The sequence below is a fragment of the Pezoporus occidentalis genome, unplaced genomic scaffold, assembly GCF_034315485.1.
Source record: "Pezoporus occidentalis ecotype Australia unplaced genomic scaffold, CSIRO_AGI_Poc_V1 ctg182, whole genome shotgun sequence".
In the NCBI taxonomy this organism is placed as follows: Eukaryota; Metazoa; Chordata; class Aves; order Psittaciformes; family Psittacidae; genus Pezoporus; species Pezoporus occidentalis.
Genome location: NW_026913662.1, coordinates 1445001 through 1466378, shown reverse-complemented (window position 1 = coordinate 1466378; position 21378 = coordinate 1445001). Strand labels below are relative to the sequence as shown.

The following is a 21378-nucleotide window of genomic DNA, read 5'->3' as shown; positions in this document are numbered from 1 at the left end:
GAGTGCCCGCTAACCAAGGTTGCACGTAGGTCCAAAAGAAGCTCATAGCCTCGCTTCAGGTGTGCAGTAGAAAGTGCTTTTTGTAAAATTCCCTCTGTAGTACAGGGGTAATCATCTGCAACAAGAATTTAAAGTAAAAGCATATGTTTCAGCTCCACATATCTAGGTCCTCTATCCCCTTCTTTTATTTTAGAATGTTTATTTTTTTTTTTAACACAAGGGCAAGCTTTTGACTTAATTCTGGGGAGGCAGCTTTACCTGGGTGAGAATGGCAGGATTTGGATTGCTGTCACAAGGGAAACAGAGATAGAGGCTTATAATTGAAAATAACACATAAAAAGCTTGTTTTGAATTTCTTGATGGAATGTACAGGGCTCAGAAGGGGGTTCTGCATCCCCTCAGATACAGTACTTAATATTTACGCTTTTCATTGCACCTTGACAAACATTTCACGTAGTTATTGCTTTACTTGAATATGGAAATATGTTAATTATGGCCTTTATTCCACTGCCTGCTCTTTTCCTCAGCCTTTTCTATTCAACCCTCTAGGTGGCCCAGCACAATGTGGCTTCTTTTCTTTCAATGAGCTCTTTCCACACTAATAGGGTCCAGGGTGATGTGGAGAACCATGTGCACAAAATCGGTGCACCACCCCCCATCCCTTTGTGGGCATGTCAGGTTAAATTCATATCAGCAGGAGGGTCACTGCCATGATTTTCAATAGCGCGAGATGAGGTGATGACTTCAGACAATGGTGCCACACTCTCCAGTTGGAGACACTTGCCTCACCAGTTGCAGTAGTTAATTAATATGCTAAAAATAGAAGCCAGTGATACAAATCGCTGCCTGTTGTACAACAAAGACTAGGCATGTGTAGCTTTGATAGCCAAGTTTATGGTGCTTGTTATGGAGGGAAGTTAGTTTAGAGCTAGAGGCAATGTAAGACTTTCTGGATGCTGAGCTTTAGTCACTCTGGGCCTCTGGCCATTCGCTCGCTGTCTCATTTGCATTATGAATGACATTAAGGGAACTAACAAGGTTATTGGGCATAGAAATGTTCGCATGTGACCCCACGTGGAAGCAGACCTACAGCAGTGCTAGTTGGCAGGGGCACTGTGGCTCTTTATTCAGCTTCCTAGGAAGACGGTGTCTGGGAGTAGATATAAAATCAACCACGAGAAAACCAGCATTGGGATAATGTGAAGGTCTTAGTGCAAGACCCTAGGAGGCAAGGAAGTTCAGAGGGCAGGCAGGAGCTGTGTCCTTCACTCAGCCCGGTGTGCCTGGCCGGTCTTGAGCATTGAGTGCAAGACACAGGAGCTCCCTGTTGCTCACCACCAGCTAGCTGCTGTTCTCTGGAGGCTCAGTGACCATGCATGAGGCTGTGGGTCCATCCAGGCCTCCGAGTGGGTCCCTTTCTCCCTGCTGCTGGCTCACATGGTGGGGTGGCAGATGGTGGGTTTTGATTCTCGGGCACTGCATCATAACTTCCATAGGGACTGTCCAAACATCAGCAGAGTTTGAGAGTTTTCACATCATCTTTTTACTGTATTTTTCTGAAACTTGAGAGAAGGAGGGATAAGTTATGGAAAGTCCATAGTCCTTATGCCACCCATATTTCCCATGCATAACTAGGAGATGGTTTGGTGAGTCCAAAGATTAAATGCACAAGTCACTTCTCAACTTAGGACCACGTTGACGAAGTGCAGCCTCATTCGCATCAAATGCAGGCACAAGGAATTCGTAAACCCAAGCAAATGCAGCGTATACAAGAGGAGAAACAGACCTATGGAGATGAAGTCTTAATTTATCTCTTTTCTAAAGAAATCAGTGAGATTGCTGATGAGTCCCTCTGTGTAGATGAGGGCAGATTTTGGGGGTGCAAGGTCTCTTCTATAAATGTTCAAACATTATTAAATACTGTGGACATCTGTTATTTGCTCTGTGGACCAGGAGGAGACTCTGAACAGTCATGCAAGCACATGTATTTGCAAACTTTATAAAATTATCTCATTATTGGAGTCCTTCGGCCATTTCTGCCCTTCATACTGGACTTTGCAAACCGGTAGCTCAACAGTCACACTTCTTCCATGGAGCCACTAGCTACAAGATCAACCCATAGGAACAAGCTATTACAACAATCACCCAGTGTCAAGTCCTGGGGCCCCTGTCAGTAGAAATGGGTAAGAAGAGAGGCAAAATTGCATAAAAATAGGGCTGTTTCAAGGAGTTAAAATTCTTCTGTATTTATGGCCTGCTCTCAAGGTCTGGCCCAATGATAAGTGCAACCACAACCTGAGGCGCTGGAGATAGGATGGGCTCTGGGGGGAGTGCATGTGCTATGTGTCAGGTAACCTTACCTGTTTTCCTTGGTCATCCTTTTACAGTCTCAGTGGGGCTAGCCATTCCATACATGTCTATAAATCCACATGAGGTAAATGTAAAAGTGATTTTGATCATGAACGTGCAATTCCTGTTACCTCAACGTGTGCTGAGATCACACATCAGGGCTGTTCTGCACTGGTAAGTAGGAGTCAGGGGTCTCCTGTTGACTCATTAGTGGGGATAATAGAACTTAATTTTCAAGATCATCAGCTTACCTATATACAGTGGGTTCTTACTATTACAGTAGTGCATATTTACTATGTTTATAATATATGCAGTCCATATTTATTGTTTCAGTCCGTGGAAATTTGCTCATGCAGAAGTGTTTGTCAGAGTGTGATGTCTCTGGAGCTCTCCTGGTAGGAAGCAGCGTGCAGTGGTGGGCTTGTAGGTGGTCACCTCCTGGTGGCTTTATGAGACAGATAAACCTATGTCAGGGTTTCAGCTCTTCCTTTCCTCTCCCTGCTTCTAACACCCCACCTTCCAGTCCCTCTGGATGAGTGTTATGACTTGAGTCATAACCTAACATACCTTAGTGCTTCATTCCTCGTGGGTCCCAGGGACACGTTCCAGTCTGGAGAAGAGCATGCTGTCTCCACAGCTGTTGAAGTACCTGCCAGCTCAGAGTCTGGGAGACGGAGAACAACTGTCCATGTGTCTAAAACTTCAGCAGACATCAACAGGGTTACAGTTTGTACTAGCTGGACAGAGGGGATTTGGTACCTGCCCTTAACAGAAGGGCAGTTTTCTGTAACAATCTGTTTCTATAAATAGACTGAATATTGATTATGGTTTATTTCATGTGAAGTATTACTTGGATTTCCTCTTCCTTCTCCAGTCCCCACAGCTGAAAGCTGGTAGAGAAGGGTTTGTTAATGAGTTATTGTTGAACCAAAGAAATTAAATAACAAAGCTTCATTTTAGGAAGATACCAGTAACCTAGAAGATCTCCTGGAAATGCTGTTTAGTAAGACATGACAATAAACTAGTGCCTATGGTAGTATCATAAACCATAAATTTGTCTTATAAAGGTCACAAGAACATTGCGTTTTATTTTCATTTCTCTCGATCGCCATAGATCACAGATGTGTGAGAGGAAGTTTTGAAATGTATTTTCAACTTGTTTGTTAAGAAAGAGTACTAATGATAAATGTGATCTTTGTTTTTTCTTGTATTGTATAGCTGCAGGCTGTAAGTGTTCTCAGTTCCTAATTGCAAAGGTGGCAAAGATGAACCGTTAATTAAAACCTCTTTCCTGGACAGGTCTTTAAATGCTCAAGTTAATTAAGTCTTTAAAAATGGACGTGACTAAAAATCTCAGTTTGGTCTTTTGTAATAGCTTATTCCAGTTAGTTTTCCAGTTATACAGAGAGCTCTAATGTGACTGAGACCCAAATTTCTGACATAAATAACAGAAAGCCTCCTTCTTCTTTTTCCTTTTCTTTAAAATGAAGGAAAGACTATTAAAAATTGTCCAGGTTTATTTTATGCATCAGTGAGAATAAAAGACTGAACTGCATTTCCATTTTAATTTGCAGATCTGTTACCCTTCCTTTGACTGCTTGTGATGAGCAGTGTGACTAATGAGCTCCACCGGACCAGAAAGAGTGGCACTTTCCCCTTTCTTCTACTTCCCTGGGTTTTATTCTTGGGTGTGGTTTTTTATGTTGCTTGCCTCTGATGTTTTGCAGCTTTTCTGGTCTGGGCTTGGCCTAATTCCCAGATCTGTTCTTGCAGATTTTAACTTTGCCATGTACCCACCGTCAATGATAGCAACTGGAAGTGTGGGGGCAGCCATCTGTGGCCTTCAGCTTGATGACGGGGACAGCCTCACGGACCTCCTGGCCAAGATCACGAACACGGATGTGGTGAGTGTCCCACATTCCTCTTCTCCTTTTACTTCTAAGGGTGCAGTGGAGAGCCAGACCATCAAATCCAGCCTGATCCTGAAAGACCAGTGGAGAGAAGAAGAGGGTGCTCCCGGAGCAAGCAGTTTGCAGGAGTGGACTCAGCACTTTGTTTGCAGTGCTTTGAATGTCCAAAGCTCCTTGGCCTCCTGGGATCAATTTTCATTCATGCTTTGTTTAGCAGCTTGGTGGGGAGAGCCTGCTCTGCCCACCCTGACTAATGGTCAGGCATGCTGTCTGGGGGAGCTGCCTTGGATTCTGCCTCAGGCAATGGGGCAAGCCTGATGACAGTGTGCCCTGGGGCATAAGGCAGACCAGTATGTTTGCTAGTCCTGTGTTTGCAACCCTCTTCTGGTGTTGAGTTATCATATAAAAATCCTTGATAGAAGGAGGTGAACAACGAACTAATCCTCCAGCCCTGGCACAGTTTGAGGCAGGGGCAACCCAGGCTGTCTGCTGTTTTGTCTGTAACTTCACTAAGTTTGCCCCATGAAGGCCATTTGTGGCTTGTCAGAAAATCCCATCATCAGTAGGAGATGTGAATCTGACGGCACTTCAGTGGTGCTCAAACTCAGTCAAAATTTAGCTTTCTGGTCTGGGCTGAGCTTCCTGTGGAGAAATGAAAAAAAACTAACCCTGAGAGCTCTGTGTGGCAGTCTTGCCAGAAAGCTGGGAGGACTGAAAGGAGCACACTTGGGGTGGTGCCTCTCCTGCTGCCCCCTGTATTGGTGAGGCACTGCAGGGAACCTATGCTCCTGCAAACCTGAAGTGGTTGGTCTGTGTAGAAACATGAGTTTCATCTCTTGGGAAGCTGACGTATTTTGCCATCGTAAAATTCAAAAGGAAAGAAAATGAGTGAGGCTTTCTGAAATGCAGGCCACTAATAAGATAATGCTTTTTTGACCATAGAAGTATCAGTTTCCAATGTGTCGTCTTTAATATGTCCCAGCTATAAAACTTTTTCTTGCTTTTACTGTGCAGAATAAATACACTGTCCAATTATTAGATCCATCATAACATTGTCAAGAGAAGGTCTGGGGTTTTTCCAGCTATAGAAATTACAGCCTGATGGACCAACTTGGTAGTTAGCAGGACAAGGATTATGCTGAGAGCAAGGGAGTGACAGCATGGGGTGAGGAACAGGGCCACAAATAGCTGTTATGGCGGTCGGGCATGGACAGAGAGGCTTGAAGCAAATAATTGCGAAGTTCAGGGGAAGCTTTCACTTTGTAATTTCACTCGCCTTAAATTTCTGCTGCTGTGAAACGCATCACTACCCACAGAAATCCCTAGGTAGTTATTTGGATATATATATCCTTTATGAGGATAGAAGCAAGTGGTGCTCAGGTACCCCCAAAACCCAAACTTAGACCAGCTACCCTCAGCAGAGCTTATCACTGTTTCTGTGCTGTCTGATTAGTGGTGTAGTCTTTCCATCACCAGACCATTTTTCCCGTATCAGTGAGTTCCAGATAAACTACTGATACTGTTTCCACAGTACTTTAGCACTTCTCAGACGGGAGAGTCCTTGCTGGTGTATTTGTATTTGTGGCGTTTGGTTGGTTTTGATCATTGAGTAGCTGGGTTCTGTCCTTCTGGAGATTCCAGGGAGTTGTTCATGGTGGTTCTTCATCTCCTGTAAGAGTTTCCCTGTGCAGTCACAAGGATCTTTCCCTCCTTGCTCTTTTTCAGCATGGACAAGAAGTTTGAGTAGCAGTGACAGCATGGTGCTAATGATGCTTAGCTCTTAGGTGAGAGTAAGCAAACTCAACAGATGGGCTATGTCATTGGGACCTTATGTGATACTTAGCTGTGCCTTGAGTCCCTCGTCACATTTCCCTCCCTCCTCCATCGTTTTTGCCAGCAAAAAGATTTTGAGCATCCCTTTCTGATGCAACCCTTGCTGTAGTAATCTGTTCCTTAAGCACTTTTCACTTGGGTTACTGTAGTTCCTATTGTATGGGGTCACGTTCAGAATGTCTTTCAAGGCCAGATCCAGCTGCTCGCTTGCACAGCCACTCTTCATGGTAGGAATTACACCCATGGGTTTTCTTACTGCACTTCTCCATGTGTTTCTGGAAGCTGGCTGGTGCCTTGCTGCCTCACATGTGAAGCTCTGCTTGAATCGGGATCCCAGTTGTCTGTTCCTATGCTCAGTCTGTGTACTGGGAATGTTTGTGAAGGCTTGTAGGACAGAAGAAAAGTCACAGTAGGGTGTCTTTCTGGTGGAATTTTCTTCCTCCTTGGTATGGTAGAGCCATGCTTTGACTTTCCAAGCATGTTGCGAGCATATTGCACATGGTGACATTTGAGGAAGGAATACATGGCTAATTTTGCTGTCTTGGGAATTTTTCTGAATTCTCTGTATTTGATACTTACTGCTAAAATCTTGAAGCTTATATTCTTTATCATAAGAGATACTGAAGCTTTCTCAGGCATCCCAATGCCTTTTAATGTAAGGCCATTTTACAGTGTACTGCAGATTGGACAGACTTTCTCTCTTACGCTGATTTTTTCTATCCTGATTGTTTCAGTCTGAAAGAAAATACCTGCCAAAACAGCTTAATAGTTCTTAAGTCATTAGAAGAAAGGAGAAAAAAAGCTGCTATTTTTTACATTGAAAATTTCTTCATGCCTTTTCTTTGAAATTTAGCAGATGGGTTTTTGTCAGAAATGTGCTTTTTGCCACCCTAATGTAAATCTTCCCAGATCTGACTGAGCCTTTAGAAAAAAACTAGAATATCACTCTTTCCAAATAACAAAGAACTCTACATTTTACTGGTCACATCTCTCCAGGAGTCTGTCGGCACTGGATAGAAACAAGCCTTCTTCTCTTTGCTCCTGGTGTCAGCCCACAGACTGCAGAGGAGAGTTTCCCAAGTCAGAGCACACTCAGGACAAAAGAAGTTTCTGGATAATGTAATTGCTAAAAATTTGAGGTCTTTGCAAAAGTTAGAGGTGCTGTCATTTTTTCAGGCTGTTTCTGTTGTGGCAGAGCTGGCCTGAATTCAGGGTCTGTCTCCTGCAAGCTTTGAGGTCTCGGCCCAATCAGAGGTGGCCAGAATTTTTAACTTGGGCAAAATAGTGTATTTTTCATTAGCCAGCTATTGGGAATGGGAGAAATATTTTGGTAGAAACTTTCTCTGTGACATTTTCATTTGAAAAAATGCAAAAGGGCCCAGGACTGGAAGCTTCCATGTATTAAAGCTTGAGAGAGAGATAAGCAACTGTAAACAGGGTCTTGGAGGAGTATGGGATAGTCTTAGCAATAGATAGTACTATCAGCCTTATCTGTAAAAGGTGTTATTGGAACAAATGTACTGGCTAGGTTGTGTAAGTTAGCCCGAGGCTGTGTTAATGAAGAGTTAAGACTAATGTAATATATTTTACTCGGGGACTTAAAGTTGAATTAACAGCTTTAGTTCTCTCACTTCCTAATTTCTGATGCCTGAGAGCTGTTCCTGCAATGACACAATTAATTCAACATCACTCTGTGAATGGTTTTGTTTTCAGAGGGGATGTTAGGGAGAGGAAGGAGTGAGAGCTCCTGCGCTTCAGGGGCATCACATGATGGAAAAGCAAGGGAACTCACAGAAATCAGAGTTCTGCAGAGGAAGAACTTCTGTCTGTCCACCCACCCCCTGCCGTGCCACTGGTAACCCACAGGAAGCAACAGAGAGCTGGGGGAGAGTCCTGCCCAACTGGAGGGTCTTCTTTTTCTTTTGGTATGTGTGATTGCTTAGCATAGAAGCAGATGATGGGGATTTCTCATTGGCTTTCTAAAGAATGTCACTGTTGGAGGTGAAGCATGAAAAATCTCGGCTTCAAAGATGTAAGCATATGAAACTAGAGAATGATAATGAAATCCTGATGCAACATAAGTGCAGTGGGCTTTTCTGAACTTGTACTGTTTGATGATAACAATTTGAGGGTGCTATCTGTTTGCTAGGAAATAGCCACAGAAACCATGAGTCTGAAATTGATGAGTATTTGAGATCTACACTGGTGTAACTAAGGCTGGAGTTTGGCATTTAGTGCTATAATATTTTTAGTGAATGTTTCATTAAGAATTAGACCAAAAGTATGTTACTAATAAACAGGAGTTAATTTAGAACCCAGCTGTTGGGTAAGCAAACAACCAACACGAGTGTTTCTTTCAGAAATACATCAGTGTCAGCTATCCTATGTGAATCCAAAGCAGTGCTTCAGATAGTACATGGCATCCTGTCCGTGTCGTTCTAGGGATAACAGCTATTTCTGATAAACTGTGCCCTGGGCCTTTTGATGAAGGTTGAATCACAGTCTGAAGAGACAGTGACAACAAGGCCATGCAAACCTCAGTTTCATTACTCCTTCCATCTACCAAAATAAACGCATCTCAAAATAAAATACAAAATAAAAACATCTACCAAAATAAACAGCTCCCCTTGGAGAAGCTGAGATGTTCAGCAGCCTTATGGGTAGTGAAAGCCCTGCATGGTGTATCTGAATGACTTTTCTGATCATTATTGTCCCAAAGAGTCGTTAAGAGCTAGTCTCACACAACTTCACACAGCTCTGATGGATGGGGGATTGCATGTTTTGATATGTTTTGCTGCCAGAGAGTGGGAATATTTCCTTTGTGTTACTTGAAGAGGAGAAGCCAGTGGGCAAAGAGTTAACAGACTACTCACAGGAACCTGCTGAGCTCCCTGTGAATCTCTTGGTGGGTCATTGAATGGAAAAATAAAAAACTCAGGAAGTCAGGAATTTCCATAGCATCCCAGACAAGCCCTCCAGTTCATTCAGTATCCTGTCCCTCATGGAGCCAGATGCTTCAGGAGGATACAAGCATCCCCGCCGTGTACAATTATGGGATGTAAGGAAGGATAGCTGAATGGGTAGGGCACAATTAAAGAACTTGTAATCAATATTCTGCTTTGCCACAGATGTGTTTTGGGCAAATCTGCCTCCTCCCTTCCTGGAAGAGCAGCCAGTGTTCAGTGTATCTCTAGCCATGCGTCTGGAAACCCCCTCTCTAGCTATGCCTGTGAGTGTTCTCATAAATCATGTGATGGGTAAGCATGCCCTGGCTTGGTTACTGCTTGCATCTCCCTTGAGTCTGTCCTGTGCCCTTCCATTTTCTGGTACCCCAGATCTCCTCCTGGAGGGGAAGTACTTTAAGATTTCTGAGGAGCTCAAGAAAGTACTGCTGGAGTAGATAGATAAGGTCTTTACCTGTTACAAAGCACCTTGGACCAGAATTTTGTAGGATAAAGTAAGTAAAAATCAGGCACACAACTTTTATATACTTAATCTTATCTTGAGCAGAAGGTTACGTTAGGTGATATTCAGAAGTCCCTTCCAACCTCTTTCTATGAGGCTGAAACATAGAAACTGTTACATCATTTAAAATATGTGGTCAGGCTTCCATCACTGACAAAAGCCGGTAAGGTTAGATCCCAGATTAAGCTGGATAGCGGCTGTTTGTGTAATGAACTCTGTGTCACCATAGCTGCCAGAAGGGCTGGCCAGGTTCATTTGTGTGGTAGTCAGAGCTGTATGTGCATGTCAGGTGCATCTTCTTCCTAGAGCCCAGCTCTCAAGGTTGCATACAGATGACAAAAGGAGTTGTCCTCCCCAGTGTGAACAGGAGGGGCAAGGTTTTCAGGCAGACCTAATGCGTAGCCTTGTATTCAGGCACAAGTCCTTTTTGAACATGTGTTTCCAGATGGGAATTGGTGTGTATTGAGTAGTTTTGAAAATCCAAAGAATATTTAAGGGCCTGAGGTAGAAAGAAAAAAGGAACCAAGCTTTTCATAAAGTCTTGTCGAAACAGCTGGATCTGAGCCCTTGCAAATGTAGAGTCAGGCTGTTCTGAAGACTGGGATCCATAATAAATGGAATATAAAATATCTCCACCTAAATATGTGACATACATCAGTGCTGGGATTATTTCTCCCCCCATGTTTCTGTTGAGCTGCAGCATAAAATCATGGAAATCTGTCTTGAATGGATACCATTTGAACATTGTCCCTACAGCACATACACCATTTATCCCCCTCCTTTGTAGTGTTTAGGGCCTGTGGTTTTGGAACCAAGTAACAGGACTCGCTGTATCTTATCCTGCTTTACTTGTTGCAGACCGCATTTTGTATGCAAGGAAACAACAGGCAAAATAGCCTCCAAAAGAAAGGAAGAATGAGATAGTTTCCTAAGTTGTCTTTGCCTGAGTTGGCAGCTGCTCTGATTCATTCAGCTTTTTGTTCCCCAGTGAGTGCTGTGCGTGTGTAGCAACAATGGGGTGATGCAGTTACACCGCGGGCTCATGGCGGAGTTCCGTCACATCCATTCATAAATACAGCCTGGGCTGGCGCACTGAGGAAGCCAGGCCCCCAAGGAACCGGCTCCACAGCCCAGGCGCTGCTGCCAGAGCCACTTATGGCCCGGCACTGCTCTGGTCAGAGACTTGCCCTCAATATCCGCCGGGGATTCCTTGCTTGGCTCATCGGGCTTTTTACAATGCAGCAGGATTATCACAGTTTTTATCAAATCCCCCTTTTCAATGAATGATCTCAGCATCTCTTACATCAGGGTAAATTCACAGCTTTTCACAGTTGCTAAGTATACCTGTTAGAGATAATCAGCTTGAAATGTAGATGATATGGTTTAGTGGTGGTCTTGGCAGTCCTGGGGTAATGGTTGGACTTAATGATCTTAAAGGTCTTTTCCAACTGAGTTGATTCTGTGAGTCTGTGAAATCCCAAGTCACGTTAAGCAGGGAGTATGATTTCAAGCATGGCATCTGCCCCTGGATCACCCTACCAGTGTTTTGGCTTCACTCTCACTTTTTCCAGTTCTGAAAACATTGTTCTCTCCTGTTGCTATGAGAAATACCCATGCGAGCAACAGGAAACCAACAAACTGACTGTTGAAGCAAACAGTGGAACTGAATCTAAGAAGTACACAGTTGAAAGTGCTTAAAAGACAAAAAAAAAAGAAGTGCAGAGAAAAATGTGCCATCCTTCAGATGCTTAGTGTTAGTGATCTTACATATTGCATTAGAACAGTAATGCAGCAATAGCAAGTGGAGAAATTCTGGCATAGATAAGATTTTTTTGTTTGTTTTTTTAAAGTGAGATGTCCTTGCTAGTCTCCATGAAATGCCCTTTGGAACAGCCAATTACTATTTTTTGTACTTGTAGATGGAAAAAGAGACATAGACACTTATCTGTAATAGATGCTCTTTGTTACAGTAGCAAAAATAGACATTTAGGAGGGAAAATACTTCCTTTTTTAAACTGTGTCCATTAGATGTGAGATCACTGAGATCCGGTAAATGTAGTAAATGGGCATGATATTCCCACAGCAGCTTTTCAGGCTCTTGTTTTGGAGAATGTCGGCGAGCTAAAGGCCAGCACTCGGCACATGAAGGCCCTGCTTTGGGAAGGAATCCCTGTTTATGTCAACAATGAAGCATGTGCTTTGGAGAGGTTTGAATTGGGGCTTAAATGTGAACTAGTGGAGGAATCCTGCCGCCTTTTGTGTTTAGGAGTACAGATGACACGTTCCATGCTGGAATTTATGTAAATCCTGACTCTTTAATGCATGTCTTGATTGCTGCTTTCTTAGATTATCCAAGCAATGCATACATGACCGGGGGAACAGTATTGTCACTTCACATATCTCCAGCATCCTTTCTATTTATCATACCAGGTCCCACACCTAAAAAAAGAGTCCTTCTCTGGTTTCCGTTTTGCAGTTTTAAGAAAGAGGAAGAGATCAGGGGCGTTAACAGATACATGTGAAGTAATTAAATGTATACATGGAAAACCAACCACCCTTTAATACAAAAGTGCCAGAAAGCTCATGCAGCTTTGCCAGCTTTGGGACTCTAAGCACTCAGCAAAGAACCTAGGGTTTGGATCCAGGCTCCTAAATCTGATCAGCGCAGGAAATGCAGGAGCATCAAGAGGTATCTGGTTGAGTTATAGCTCATTATTTTGTATTGTTTGCATATATATGTTATATATAACAACAGCCCTACTGTTACTCTTCTGCTTGTTGTAAAGGAGAGTAAGGTTGTGGCTTTTGGCTGCCCTTGAGAAATGACCCACTTGGTCACTGAGCAGGATTGTTCTCAGCCTTGAAATTGCAAAGGGTTTCATGACAAGGATGCTGGAGAGGGACTCTTCATCAAAGACTGGACTAATAGGACAAGGGGTGATGGGTTCAGACTTAAACAGGGGAAGTTCAGGTTAGGTAACAGGAAGGAGTTCTTTACTGTGAGAATGGTGAGGCACTGAAACAGGTTGCCCAAAGAAGTGGTGAATGCTCCATCCCTGGCATTTTTCAAGGCCAGGTTGGACAGAGCCTTGGCTGACATGGTCTAGGGTGAAGTGTCCCTGCCCATGGCAGGGGGGCTGGAACTAGATGATCTTAAGGTCCTTTCCAACCTCTACAGTTCTATGATTCTATGATTCTGCCTTGCCATTGGCTTGAGCTTGGCACAGCTTGGGCTGGGGTGGCAATGGCATTCATGCCAATCCCTGCCAACTTTCTTTGAGTTACCAGGCTGAGTTCTTAGCAGCTGGATGTCTGTTTATCCCATGTAGGGATCTGAGATACAGTGTTGCCTCCCTTCAGGTTTTTCTCAATGGTCTGATCAAAGCTGTTTAGCTGTCTAGGCTTTAACTGGTGGTAGCCCTATTTATTCTGTGGTTGCTGATGTACAACGCCTCCCCATAAAGCTAAGATCTTGTCAAGGGCTAAGTGATACTTAAATGAAACAGAACTAAAATGAAACCTTGTTAACTGTAGTGTTGCAGTCATTTGTTTCTTCTTAGATACAGCCGTAATGCCTTTTCTCTGGGCACTGGTATACCCAAATGAGTGCTATCTTGGATGGGCAAAAGCTGGGTGGCTGCAAGGCTCAGACCAGTTCCCATGTATGCAGATGTTTCCCTAAATTTAGTTTTGATAAACAAAAAAAGATTAGGAAGCTTGCTGGGGTAAGCTCTATTGCTTCTTCTCCCAGGCAAGACCAAAACGGAGATGCAAAAGGGGAATCTAAAAATCACAACACAAAAAGTGCTGTGGAAGAGGATAAAGCTAAGTTCATTGCTTCTGCACACCATGTCTCCCTGCCTGCCAGAGTCAGTGAGTGCTGAAGCTCTGGTGGTCGCTGCCACAAGGACCACAGGGTCTGTCAGAGCTGGGTGTTACATGACCACTATGGATACAGGGGTGTGCTCTCATTTAGTGGCCCTGCTTGGCTGTGAAATTAATCTGGTGGTTTAAATCTGGTTTAGAGCAGTTGTCATGGTGAGAGTAATTGCAATAAATAACAGAGCTGCAGTCCCCTTATGGTCACAAAAACTCAGGATTGATTGGATTGATTCAAAATGGAGACGGAGATAAAGGATGCGTGGCTGAAATTATTTACCTTCTTGTGACAGCCCTCCACTGTCAGCATTGGAAAGGAGTGAGCTTTTTCTTTGTGCAGAAGGTGGTGTACTGCTACTCACTTACTGCAGGATCTGATGCAGAGACCATTGTCATCCCAAAGATACCATCTATCAGCTTCACTTTAGATGGGGTGTGAGGGAAAACCTGAAAATGGCTAGAGTAAGTCTGTGGCAGAAACTCAAGCCAAGTTACTAGTATTGTGAACATCAATTTGAAACTGGAAGCTGGGGGGCATTATATATTATAGAGCATATGTATATATTAGAGGGCATATATATTATAGAGGTGTTGAAAAGTTCAAGAAAATGTATTATATAGGTATCCTGTTCTGCAGGACCTCTCCTAGTGGTTGTGCATTGTATCAAGATTGTCATGAATGAAAATTGAAATCCTCAATTATTATTGACTTGAATAAGTACATCCTGCTGATTATTCCTTCCAGTCATTTTTACTGCCAGCATTCCTATCACAGCCATGAGGGTATTCCTCATTGGACACAGAAAAGCATTTCTTCTCCTTCAAATTCATTTCGAATGTGCTAGTGTAATCACCCAGGATGAGAAAGTTTCACCAAAAAAAAACAAAAAACAAAAAAGAAACCCAAAAGTTCATAAAAATTATTGCCTTTTTAGTTCTGTACATGCTGAAGTAAAAATAAAACTATGGAATGGAAAGTACCTGAACTATTCTAATCATTAAAACTACTAGACCATATAGAAGAATGGGGAAGCTGATGCATGTGACACACACTTAAAAACCTTCATTATAAAAGCAACAAAGAGAGCCCTACAGTATTCTGGAGGAATGGCCCAGTCCCTGTTACTGCAAAATCTGAGCCTCTTACTTCAGTGGGTTCTTTCAAGGAAAATTTGCTGCATAGTGGAATTCATAGTTTTATATGTTTTTTTTAGAGCTTTAATTTTCTCTTGTCAGTACTGTCTGGAGGTTGCAAAAAGTCCTCCAGTAAACTATGCAGACATGCAGCAAAACCACATGAAGCCTGAAGGGGATAAAAACACTGCGTCGTGCAAAGGCCAGGCTGCTTGTCCTGAGAGGTTTTTTGTATTTTTTTGTTGTGTCACTTAACTTTGGATTGACAGAAAGTTCTTGCGAAGCAAACTGAACTCCCCATCCCTGAAGGTATTTAAAAGATGTGTAGATGTGGCACTTAGGGGCATGGTTTAATGGTGGCCTTGGTAGTGCTGGGTTAACGATTGGCCTCTATGATCGTAAAGGTCTTTTCCAACCCAAATGATTCTATGATTCGATGAAATAGAAGTGGTAGCCCTATCTACAAAATAAGCCACTTGCTGTATCACATGATAACAGTTGGGATGATAAGATACTCAAAATGAACTAATTTTTTTTTCCTTTCACCCATGTGGTGACCATCCAGACAGTGTACTTCATGGGCCCTAGAGTTAGTTGCTTGCTAAGACAGTGATTCAAGTGCACAGCAAATGCGGGTTTATGATTTCTCATAGAAGAGTACAAGCACTTTGCTCACGTGTCACATTGGCCAGATGTAAGCTCCTTCTGCTAATTCCAGTTTATTAAAAAAAGCCATTGACAGGTTTAGTTGGCATCTCATCTGGCATAAGGCACGTTCCTGAAATCTGTCCACAGCACTCTGACACTGTGCTGTGCCAGGGATCTTCTGTTGTCCCACAGCTACCATGGTGAGTAAAAACCCACCGTGTGACCTGAATACCATGGCAGAAGCGGTGGTGTGGGCCTGTGCATGATCTCCAGCAAATGAGGCTGGCTGATGGGGTAGTGACAGAGCCAGGATTAACCACTGCACAGCCGCAGGCACAGGTGATGAGTTTGTTGTATCTCTGTCATCAGTACTGGAGAGTTTATGCTGAATCTGCTGGTGTGTTCAGTTCGTTTTGCTGCACGTCTGAGATTTAGTCATGAATCTGGCATTAGGTTTTTCCCCCTTAGTAGATTTTGGTAGTAGAACTTGACAATCTGAAAAACAAGTTTCACCATTTTTGGTTTGTGCTGGCCAGGCAATTTCAGCTCCTGCATAGATAGTTTATAGGCAAGATTAATTAAATAGAATGTATTACTCAGATTAATAAACCCCTGATTTTTAGTATTCACATAGCAGCACTTTTTTGGGAAGTTTTCACGCTGAATGCAATATGCTGCTCATTTTACCACAGTGGTTTTTATTTTAAAGAATTCAGCAGTATATTATTTAAAGTTCAAAAAGTAAGTGTGGACCAGAGCTAACACGTGACAGAAAAAAAACATCAGTAGCCTGTGGATCCCCATACAAAATAAAATCTGTGAAAAGTGTGACAGTTCTAGTCTGGACCCCTTCATTTGTTTTATGTACAAAATGAAGATGTCAGAGATTACCCGTTTCTCTGTAGGATTACCCAGAGATTTTACCCTCATCATACAGGCAGTGAAGCATCATATTGACCATCAGAAGTTTGTATAATAACAGTGTAAATGATCATATATCAGGGTGTTTAGAAACAGACAGAGTTGGTTCCAACTGCTCAAGCCTTGCGTTCCACGTGTCACCACCCTTCCTTCCCCGAGGCTGGCTGCAAGGAAATTGCCTCATTAAGCTCTGCAGTCTGAAGCTGCCTGTAAAAAAATCTGGCTTCTTCTCAGAAGGACATACTAGTTTGAAATTGTGCACCACTGTGCTTTAAAAGAAGAGTCTTATCCCCCACAGCAAAAAGTGCATTACAAAGGTAGTCTGTTACAAGTTTCCAAATTGGTGCCCCAGCACTTTCTTCCATTTGAAAATGCCTTGACCCTTGAAGTGGCTTGTTGCCATTGCCCTCTCACAGACCTGTGAATGATTACAATGCATCTAAAACCTGCCCAAGCTAATAATGGAGGATTTTCTTGATGTGAGCTTTTGCCGGATAGGTGTTGTGGGAGAAAGGCTGAGGAATTTGTCTCACTCCCATCATTAAAAAAGCAATTCCAGTATTAGGAAATCGCTGAGCTCCCAATAGCGTAAGAGCAAGCTTCAGCTATTAAAAACAAGTAAAAAATTCCCAAACCCAGTGTTTACCCAGTTAAACAAAAGTATCTATTCTTACCTTAAAAAAAAAGAAAAAAAGCTTTGCCAGCAGCAGCAGGAAGGTGGTGTTCAGACAGAGAAGCCCTTCTCCTTACCTTTTGCTAAAAGGAAAGGAAGAACCTCATGAGGTTTTTGCTTATCTGTCCTGGATCTCATCAGCAGAAGATCCACTGTGCTCACATTTTATTGCCTCTTCAAAGGCATTTGCCTCTGTGTCTCCCTGCTGAGGCTTCCGGCTCCACTTCCAATGAGCTAAATGCTAAAGCTTCCCTTCTCTCCAGGAATGGGAGTCTAGCAGGGATGGCAGGCAGGGACAGGCAGCTCTGGGAGGCCTGGGTTTAAGTGCACCCTCCTCCATCAAAATCCTGCTGTGATGAAGCCAGTGTGTGAACAGTGTGTTTGGTAATGGTGGTTTTTTGACGAACCTCCTCCTGGCAGCTCAGGAGGAGCTGTGCAGTGACCAGGCATATGAAGACCAGTGTTTTCCAACACAGCCTTTCTGCTTTTTCTCTGGAGTGATAATTTATTACACCAACAGTGTATGCATCCCACTGAGCTGACTTGGCATTTTAGGTGCTGTGTAATTCTGAGTTACAGAGTTATTCGCTGACTGCACATGGGTGTGGTTATGCACCAGCTGTGGCAATGCAGTGGTGGTGGCCACGAGATATCTCTGATCTTCTGAGAGCATCATCCTTGCTCACAGAGCATCAGGATGAATGATGGGAGTGACAGAAATCAGGGCATGACCTGGAGATGACTACAAAGGGCTTGGGCTGATCTCTGCACTACATCTGATGTAAGAGTCATTCCAGTGCACAGGCAAGGACTGGTGCAACCAAGAGCAGGTTGCAGCACTCCCTTGCTGTATTGTGGGTTGCACTAGTGCCTACTGTAGCTCAGCAGCAGAGTGCAGTGCTCTGTGAGACAAGGAGCCTACAGCCAGTCACATGAATTCAGTGTTCAGTGCTACCCAGGCCATCTTAAACAAATCATCCATGTCCCAGCTTCTTTTGACATTATTCTTCATTTCTATTCTGACTCTGCACCCATAGCATGGCATGTACATACCATTTTTCCTCTAATCTCTTTTCCAGAGGAGGGAAACATGGGTGCCTGGACTGGCAAGGAACTCCTCCCATTCACCCCTTCAAGGACCCTCCTGTGCTCAGGCGGGCTTAGATGCAAACAGGGATGGTGGTTGCCTTCCTCCAAAGCACAGGCCCCTCAATTGTAAGGGCTCTGAATGAATGCAGTATGTAGTTTTCTGAGACATGGATCTTCAATGATCTTGGGCTGCATTTCTTGAGGATATCCAGCGGTATCTGATCCCCCACCATGTGCCTTGCCAAATTCTAATTAATCTTCTCCAGAAAATACAGACATTGGAAACTATGGCTAATGTTGGTAAAATCACCTGCTTTTCTTAACCCTTTCCTTGGACACAGCAGCACGTTTTTTGTTGTGGTTTCTCCCCTTCCATAAAAAGCGAGCCTGAGGCAGAGAGCAAAGTGTGGGAAAGTTTAGCTCCAGTGACTGAGACTTGGGAAAGCTGCTAGCAGTGAGAAGCACTGCTTACACTGGAGCTGTGTTGGGGTAGGTACAGTACGGCTGCAAGCCAGTTAACTTGACCACAAATGCTTTTTCAGGGACAGTCCCACAGCTCTTCAGACAAAGGGTGAACATGGGGAAGACTTGGTCTGGCCACAGTATTGCAGCAGAGGTTTTTCATGTTGTACTCTGCTTCATTGTGGTGTTACTCATCAGGCTGATGGAACAAACTTATGACTCAGATTGTACACAAGTAGCTCAGACACTCCAGACATTTTGATGACAACTCACTCTGGCTTTAGCTGGTGTCATCCACATCACTGTGAATATTTTTGTCTGTGATACAACTGGCTCTAACCTCATCCATGTCCTTTTTCCTGGGACAGTTTGAAAAACCATAACTCACAGCCTGTTGTTGGCAGATACACCTTCAGAGAAAGGTTGGGATGCTTCATTATATTAAGCAGGGAAGTTTCACAAGGAGAGGACATGATTTTGCAGCTAGCAGCTGCTAGGTAGTAGCCAAGAAAAATAGGTGTTTGTGAGCCACTATGGTTAATTGTGACCATTATGAACGTAAATGTTGTCAGCATTTACCAGATACTCTGCATCTGACGTGTTCTCCCAGTCTGGCTAGGATGATAAATTAAACCTCCGTACATGAATATTTCAAACTTGCCTCAATAACCTGGTATTGTGTAGAGAGAGTGTTGGTCAGAGCTCAGCTCCCCAGTGCTGCAATCATATCCCATAATGGGTTCCTGGACTGACAAGTGCTCATGGAACCCCGTGGAGGTCAGTGCCCAGCTCGTTGTCTTCAGCTACCCTGCCTGAAAGTGGGAATGGTGATACCAGGTGTCACCACCCCTGTCAGATGCTGCCACAACTCTGGTTAAAGTACTCTGATGCAAAACTCTGCTACTAAAACCTGCTTTTTCCCACTGCCCGAAGCCTTTGTGAGAGACTCAGCTCTTAGGCAGACTGAGGCATCAGTGGGTTTACAATACTGGTACCTTTTTCAGTGTTGTGGAAAGGCAGCTTTTAGGAGAAAATCCACATTTATTGTAGGATCCACCCACCTTACTCAGTGCCTTACTCAGTTATATTCTCACAGTCCCAAAACACTGCAGGTAATTGGCATTGTGTTTGTACAGTTATGGCTTGGGTTTTGTTTTTCGGTTTCTGCTATAACCAACTGTTTGCCAATGTTTTCTCACAGTTGTTTTTCTTTTTTTTTAAATAAGCATATTATCAAGAATGCAGAACATCCCGTAATACTTAACACTTGTCTTCTTCATCGCTGTGTCTGGTTTAAATGTATTGGATACTTTGCATTTCTTTGTTTCTACTTCATGTTTTATCATAGGACTCCTACAGGGTTCCAAAATCTGTGTTGCTATGCTGTATGCTATTCTTTCTCCAAGTGTTATGTAGTATAATTTGTAATGTAGTGGTCTCAGAGGCTTGGTTGCATGTTTTTGGCTTACATGTTTTTCATAGAATGGTCAGGGTTGGAAAGAACCTTAAGATCATCTAGTTCTAACCCCCCTGCCATAGGCAGGGATGCCTCACACTAGACCATGTCATCCAGGGCTCTGTCACCTGGCCTTGAATACTGCCAGGGATGAAGCATTCACCACTTCTTTGGGCAGCCTGTTCCAGTGCCTCACCACCCTCACAGGGAAGAACTTCTTCCTTATGTCTAACCTGAACTTTCCCTGTTTAACCTGTAACCCATTACCCCTTGTCCTGTCACTACAGTCCCTAATGAAGAAGAGTCCACTCCCAGCATCCGTACAAGCCCCCTTCAGATACTGGAAGGCTGCTGTGAGGTCTCCACACAGCCTTCTCTTCTCCAGGCTGAACAGCCCCAACTTTCTCAGCCTGTCTTCATACGGGAGGTGCTCCAGTCCCCTGATCATCCTCATGGCCTCCTCCAGACTTGCTCCAACAGCTCCATGTCCTTCTTACGTTGAGGGCACCAGAACTGCATACAGTGCTCCAAGTGGGGTCTTACGAGAGTAGAGGAGGAGAATCACCTCCCGTGACCTGTTGGTCACACTCCTTTTGATGCAGCCCAAGACACAGTTGGTTTCTGGGCTACGAGTGCACACTGAAGCCGGGTCATGTTCAGTTTCTTGTTGACCAGCACCCTCGAGTCCTTCTTCACAGGGCTGCGTTGTCCACTATCTGATGTTGTCCATTTGCTTTCTACTCTCTAGGACTGCCTTAAAGCTTGTCAAGAACAGATCGAAGCGGTGCTAGTAAACAATCTTAGTCAAGTCCGGCAGCAGCAACAGCAAAGCAATCCTTCTAAGACGGTGGATGAACTGGACCAGGCCAGCACTCCCACAGATGTGAGAGACATCAACCTGTGAGGACATCGGCACAGAAAGTCACGCTTGCTCCCCCAGCCCTTTTATTTTTGTTATTATTTTTAGAGTGATTTTTTTTTTAATCTGCTCCCACGTAGAACGTATTTAAAGCTCTTTTAGGTAAAAAAAAAAGAAAAAAAAATACAAAAACTGAATAATGAAAAGAAAAAAAAGCATTTGGTGCCTGTGATGTTCTACAGAAGGGAATCCCACAATATATTTGGTAATTGCTATTTGATTATGTATCAGTGATATTAAATGCTTATAAAAGCATACAAAGTAGCTAGATAAATGTAAGCCTGCATTTGTGGGAACAAAGTAGAGTATACTTGTCTGTGTATTATGACCTAGTGCATACACCCCTTTTTTAGATTTAAGAAAGGAATCGTGTGTGCGATTTTATGGCTTGACTAGATTGCAAAGCAATAGAATAAGGGGTTTAGGGCAAAGTGGGAAAAGATCCCTGAAGCAATTGAACCATTTTGAATGCAGAAGAGATTTGCTGATCTGTCACCTCTGTTATTAGTCAGAAGTGTTTGTTGGATCTCTGTATGTTAGTTTTGTTTACTCTTGCTGTCTGTGGTAGCTGCTACCTAAGAAAGAAGATGCTTTATTTTGCCAGCCGGAAGAGCAGGTGGTTTTTTGTTGTTGTTGTTGG

General features: G+C 43.4%; 1 protein-coding gene across 1 annotated transcript in view; it reads left to right on the top strand.

Moving 5' to 3' along the window:
• The window catches only part of CCND2 (cyclin D2), a 36897-nt gene that overhangs the window by 12102 nt on the left and 3417 nt on the right, over positions 1 to 21378 (top strand). Inside the window, exons 4-5 of the mRNA XM_062615536.1 lie at positions 4123 to 4253; positions 20568 to 21378. The exon at positions 20568 to 21378 is cut by the window's right edge and continues 3417 nt beyond it. Coding sequence (XP_062471520.1) covers positions 4123 to 4253; positions 20568 to 20723 — 287 coding nt within the window. The 3' untranslated portion in view covers positions 20724 to 21378. The remainder of the gene's footprint in view (positions 1 to 4122; positions 4254 to 20567) is intronic.